Raw genomic sequence first — 5,060 nt, 5'->3', positions numbered from 1 at the left:
CATGAAGAAATCATGCATATAAACATAAAAAAAATCAGTTACTAAGAAGGATAAGCATTCAAAATGTTTAATTTAGACCAAAAAATCCAATCCAGCCATTTTTAAAAAATCTTTTTAACCGGAATTATCCAATAAATTCAGAAAATCATTCAATTAATTTTAATGCAATTTTTACAATATTGCAATAATCTGAATAATTTACTCAAGACCCTATTTGACATTGTAGCATAATCACATTTATGAAGATTTTTGAAGTTTTTTCTTAGTTTAATTTTTTTAATATTTTTAGATCATTTTGATATATTAATATTAATATTAAAAATAAATTTTAAAAAATACAAAAATATTATTTTTTAAAAAATATTTACCGTATTTTTAAAACAGACTGTAGGATCAAGAAACGCACCTCTCATTCTCTCTTTTATTATGAAATATGACAACCTATGTCCAAGGCCCATGCAGGAGCCACGCAGAAGCCTAATTGGAGATTGAGAAGTATAGATGGGCCGAGAATCGTCGCCTCTTCTGGGTCTATGAACAAGTGGTCTTCATATTTTTTGATACACAAGAGGAGATTGTTCTCTTGTTTATGATGACGATCACAAAATGAACCTGTCATGTGAGCTTACGTACAAAAATTGAAGTAACAGAATAATTGACGAACATTGCTTTTATTTTTCTGGTTCCATGTTCACACGCTACAAAGTCACTGCTTGCTTCCAAGCTATCCAGCTAACAGACCATTAGGCCATCATGATTGTACCTTGTCTTGTATGATACAATTAAGGAAGGCAGGCCAGACATGATTACCAGCTGCATCAAAACTAGAACATGAGCCCAGAATTCCAATTTGCTATATGAAGTATGACACTTTGCCGCCTTCTCAACTTGATTCCTAATTTCTTTACGAAGTATGAACCACGCCTTCTCAGTTTAGATTCTACATTTGCTGGCAGGAGAACTTATCCTCCCCAGAGAACACAACTCAGAGTCTCTATTGAGCTATATCTTCCCACTGTAACTTGTAACACTTCGGATCTAATTCAGCCTGTCAATCATAAAAACATAACATTCATCATCAAAATTTTCAGTCGCTGGGTAAGAGTTTGGCGGAAGACACAATTATCGATGCATTCTTTGCGTTATTTACCACAAAGGGAAAAATCCATATATTAATTCAGCTAAATCCATCTAATTTTAAAAACTGCTGTTGATGGAGACAAATGAATAGCAGAACTTTATAGCTCTGGGAACCAAAAATCTAAAAAGTAAATTGTGGTCTGACTACTATTTCTTTTGATGCTCCAGAAGAAAGCATAGATGAGCACAAATATTCTGTCTCCAGACAGAATGCATACATACGACAGAATGCACACATATGTACCAACGGTCATACTATAATAATACTATCAAGGTACATATCCATAATTGTGTGGCCATGGCAGATAATATCTTTACATTAAGCTAATCAGATAGTTTTGGGAAATATTGCACCAGCTCATCATAAATCAAGGACATACCTGAAACTCTTTATCTCTCCACTCAAACACACAACCACGTGCTTCCAAATGTTCAAAAAGAGGCAGTGGAAGCAATGATTTAAAAGACAAATGGAGCTTCACTTTTGTTAAGCCTCCACATGCCAACAAGGCAGCTGCCAATCCACTTGGAGTCAAGCCCTTTAAGTGCAGGACTGTCATGCTTTGCAGGCAGCTGATGCTGGCAAGGGCCAATAGCCCCACATCAGTAACTGAGCTATATGATAAAGTAATCTGCAAAAAGACCATACCACAACCACCAATATCAATACTGTTCTCAAGGTGTTGTTTTGGCAAACAAGGGAGATAATAAAGGCCAGACTGCCCAAGGGAGAATACCTGTCTGAGGTTCTGAGAGAAGTGTGCAAGTGGAAGCATTGCAGCATCACCAATGTTGTGACACTTCTTTATGTCTAGCTTAATGAGTTGCTTGCACCCCACAGCAATGGCTGCAAGACCTAGAGATGTGATAAGAGGGCACCCTCGACTTTCAAATGTGTTTAACCTTGAGCATTTTGAAAGTGATAGTAAGGAACTATCAGTAATGTCAATACAATATGACATATTGATCATCTCAAGCCCAGGGCAACCTCGGGAAATCGCTAGAATGCCCAAATCTGTTATTCCAGCAGACCTGGATAAAGCAACTCCAATCAGTTCATCATAAATTACTGATTATTGTTATTTCAATTACTTAAATTCCATTGACTAGAACCAAATCAGGGATTGCAACTAAATACCTGTACAAATCAAGCTCAGTAAGTTTTGAGCACTTCATGCCAACATGTGAAAGCCCCTCGTCACTTATGTTTAGGCAGATTCCTAATTTTAAGCTGGAGAGTTTAGAACATCTAGAAATGGACTTCAGACCTGCAAATAAAATGAGCATAAGTATGCTAGTCTATACAGGCATTTCTTCATTGCAAAGTGAAGGTGAAAGGAGAAACCTTCATCATCAATCTCATTATCTGTTAAATCAAGCTCTTCAAGAAACTGACATCGCTGTCCAATCAAAACAAATGCTTCACTAGGAACTAAGGTACATGACTCCATTCTCAGGGAAGTGAGATTGGTGCATGAATTTGTGATGTAGGCGATAGAAACATCAGTTATCTTCCGACAGCATGTTATATCTAGCTTCTTCAAGTCTTTATGCTTTGTTACAAGAGAAGAGAGACCTTCATCTGTCACTCCTAAACATTTACTCAGGCTCAGCTCACTTAGTGTTATGCACCAATTGCCAATGGCTGTCAGTCCAGCAGAGGTAACCGCACAACCATCTAGCTTGACAGATTGCAACATGGAAAGCCTTTTCAAACTATTAGCCAGAGCTAGGGTGACCTGAATCAACGCCATCAAGAAATTGTAAGCACAGAGATCAGAGAAATAAAAAAAACTTCTCACATATTACAAAAAGAACAGAGTTAAAAAAAATTACAGGACAGCTATATGACAGGGTGAGTTGCTGTAGGCTTCCAGCACCACCTATTAAGGAAGACAGGCCAACATGACTGATGTGCTGACAACTTGATATATCGAGTGCCTGTGAAAGGAAGAGTTAAGGTAATTTGTCAAACAGATTACTTCGGCGTGCAATTGAAGTGAACTTTCATTCAGTTGAAAATAAAACTTCGTGAGCCCTAGTGGTCAAATTCAATCGCAGTTTATATTTTCCGGTTATATATATAACATATTCTTAACTTAATTAAACAGAACATGCTTGATGACATTCCATGCCATAAAAATAGCCGCAAACAAAATATGCAAGAAGAACTTGATGGAGTATCTTTCTCATCTGTCATAACCCAATCCTTACAAATATTTTGATTACAGAGGTTTGGCAGACATATTGTATTACATTAGGTACGATATATCAGAAGTCTGGTCATATTATAAGATTAATGCTTCGCTAATCTATATACCTTCATGGACTTGCAGCCATGTTTGAGAGCAGCAAGGCTATCATCATCTATACCAAAGCATCCTTCTAGAACTATATCTTCAAGATGTTGTAGTTTCAAAATGGACGGTAAGCATTTATTTGTAATCTGCACAGAAGGAAAACAATAACATGAGTATAATTTAATCGAAAACTTTCAATTAGATGAAATCGCAGACTTCGCAAACCTTCATGTCAGCTAATCTAATTCATTATAACTCACCGTTTCTTAAATGGAAACATCAACATGTAGGAATAAATTTCCAGAATTTATTCACATCATAATTACGATCAACATCTTCAAACACAGAACAAAAGTGATAAAATAAATATGAAAGAAAAAGAGAAAAATCCTAACTTGATGGGTACAACAAACAAATTAACTTAAACTAAATTCAAGACTTGATACAGCTACAAAATAAATCCATTCCCATATAAAACAATTAGAAAAATGAAACAAAAACACAGAAACTAATTAACATTAAACCAAGAATAATTAACTTACTGGCAAGTAAGAAAGATCCAAACTTCTAATCTCCTTGCACTTAACAGCAATTAAACCAACACCTAAATCACTAACACCTATACACCACTTCAAGCTAATCAACCTCAACTTCTTGCAACCAACAGCAATGCATCCAATACCCATATCAGTAATCAACTTACACCTCCCCAACCACAACCTCTCCAAATTCTTAGCTTCCGCCACCGCAGCCGCCGCAGCATCTCTCAACTCAGTGGCATTAGACAAGTCAATACTCACCAAATTCTTACAATTCAAAGCCAAACTCATCAACCCATTATAAGAAAAGAACCTTGACCTTGAAAGATCAATAGAATTCAATGAATCTCTGCAGGTGTTTGCTATTACATTCAAAGAATTGTCATTTATACGTGGACATAAAGAAAGATCAAGATGGTTTACATGTGGGTATCTGTTAAGGACTCTTGGAAGGAGTTCTTGTCTTAAAGGCTTAAGATTTTTGCGGTGTTTTGATTCTGTAATGTAAAATGACTTGCAAACTAAAGAAAAAGACTTTCTGTCTAAAGGGTTTGTGTCAATGAAGTCTAAAATTGTAAAAACTATTTCTTCAGACAAGAGATCAAACAGGTTGCTGTTGTTGGCGTTGGTTTCTAAGGTCTTTTGTCTCTTCATGGTTAAAGAGATTCAGAAGGTAAAGAAAAAAGGTGAGGTCTTCGGGTTTGGTTTGGTTGTGGGATTCTCAGAGGAGAGGGAGAAGAAGTAAGGGAGGTTTTGGGGGCTGAGAAGTAACCGTTACAGAAGGATAAAAAAGAAATGGTGGTCTGCTGTAGGTAGTTGAAGAGGGAGTGTCGGATGAGGAAGATGGATATGTTCTGATTACGGTATTGCCCTTGTGGGGCTTTCTTAAGGAAGAACTTTATTCTGTTTGTTCTCATCTCAAAGGACCAATTTATCCTTATTCATTCTTTGGGATTGTTGAAGTTATTTTTTTAATATTTTAATTTAAAAAATATATTAAGATGATTTTCTTATTTTTTATTATTAATACTTAAATTTTTTTTAAGAAATAAAAAATAATTAATTTAAATAAAAAATTCAA

At 35.7% G+C, this 5,060-nt stretch overlaps 1 protein-coding gene across 1 annotated transcript; it reads right to left on the bottom strand.

The window, feature by feature from the left end:
• Positions 1-644: 644 nt before the first annotated feature.
• LOC105131361 (F-box/LRR-repeat protein 3-like) lies at positions 645-4,833 on the bottom strand. The gene is made up of 8 exons (XM_011034292.1): positions 3,983-4,833; positions 3,461-3,586; positions 2,977-3,081; positions 2,486-2,879; positions 2,279-2,408; positions 1,878-2,172; positions 1,521-1,772; positions 645-1,048 (listed from the first exon to the last, which is right to left on the bottom strand). Exons 1-8 carry the CDS (start codon positions 4,631-4,633, stop codon positions 995-997), a joined length of 2,007 nt encoding a protein of 668 aa, XP_011032594.1. The 5' UTR covers positions 4,634-4,833; the 3' UTR covers positions 645-994.
• Between the last annotated feature and the right edge of the window lie 227 nt (positions 4,834-5,060).

The sequence above is a fragment of the Populus euphratica genome, unplaced genomic scaffold, assembly GCF_000495115.2.
Source record: "Populus euphratica unplaced genomic scaffold, PopEup_1.0 scaffold23.1, whole genome shotgun sequence".
In the NCBI taxonomy this organism is placed as follows: domain Eukaryota; kingdom Viridiplantae; phylum Streptophyta; class Magnoliopsida; order Malpighiales; family Salicaceae; genus Populus; species Populus euphratica.
Note: the sequence above shows the minus strand (reverse complement) of the source record. Positions and strands in the feature narration are given on the sequence as shown.

What these genes read in the sequence shown, in the direction of transcription:
- LOC105131361 (XM_011034292.1), bottom strand. Translation starts at nt 4,633, where the DNA reads ATGAAGAGACAAAAGACCTTAGAAACCAACGCCAACAACAGCAACCTG. An exon ending in ACTGAGCTTGATTTGTACAG is followed by an intron (nt 2,173 to 2,278) that starts GTATTTAGTTGC and finishes TGCTTTATCCAG; the next exon opens with GTCTGCTGGAATAACAGATT. An exon ending in TCTCTCAGAACCTCAGACAG is followed by an intron (nt 1,773 to 1,877) that starts GTATTCTCCCTT and finishes GTCTTTTTGCAG; the next exon opens with ATTACTTTATCATATAGCTC.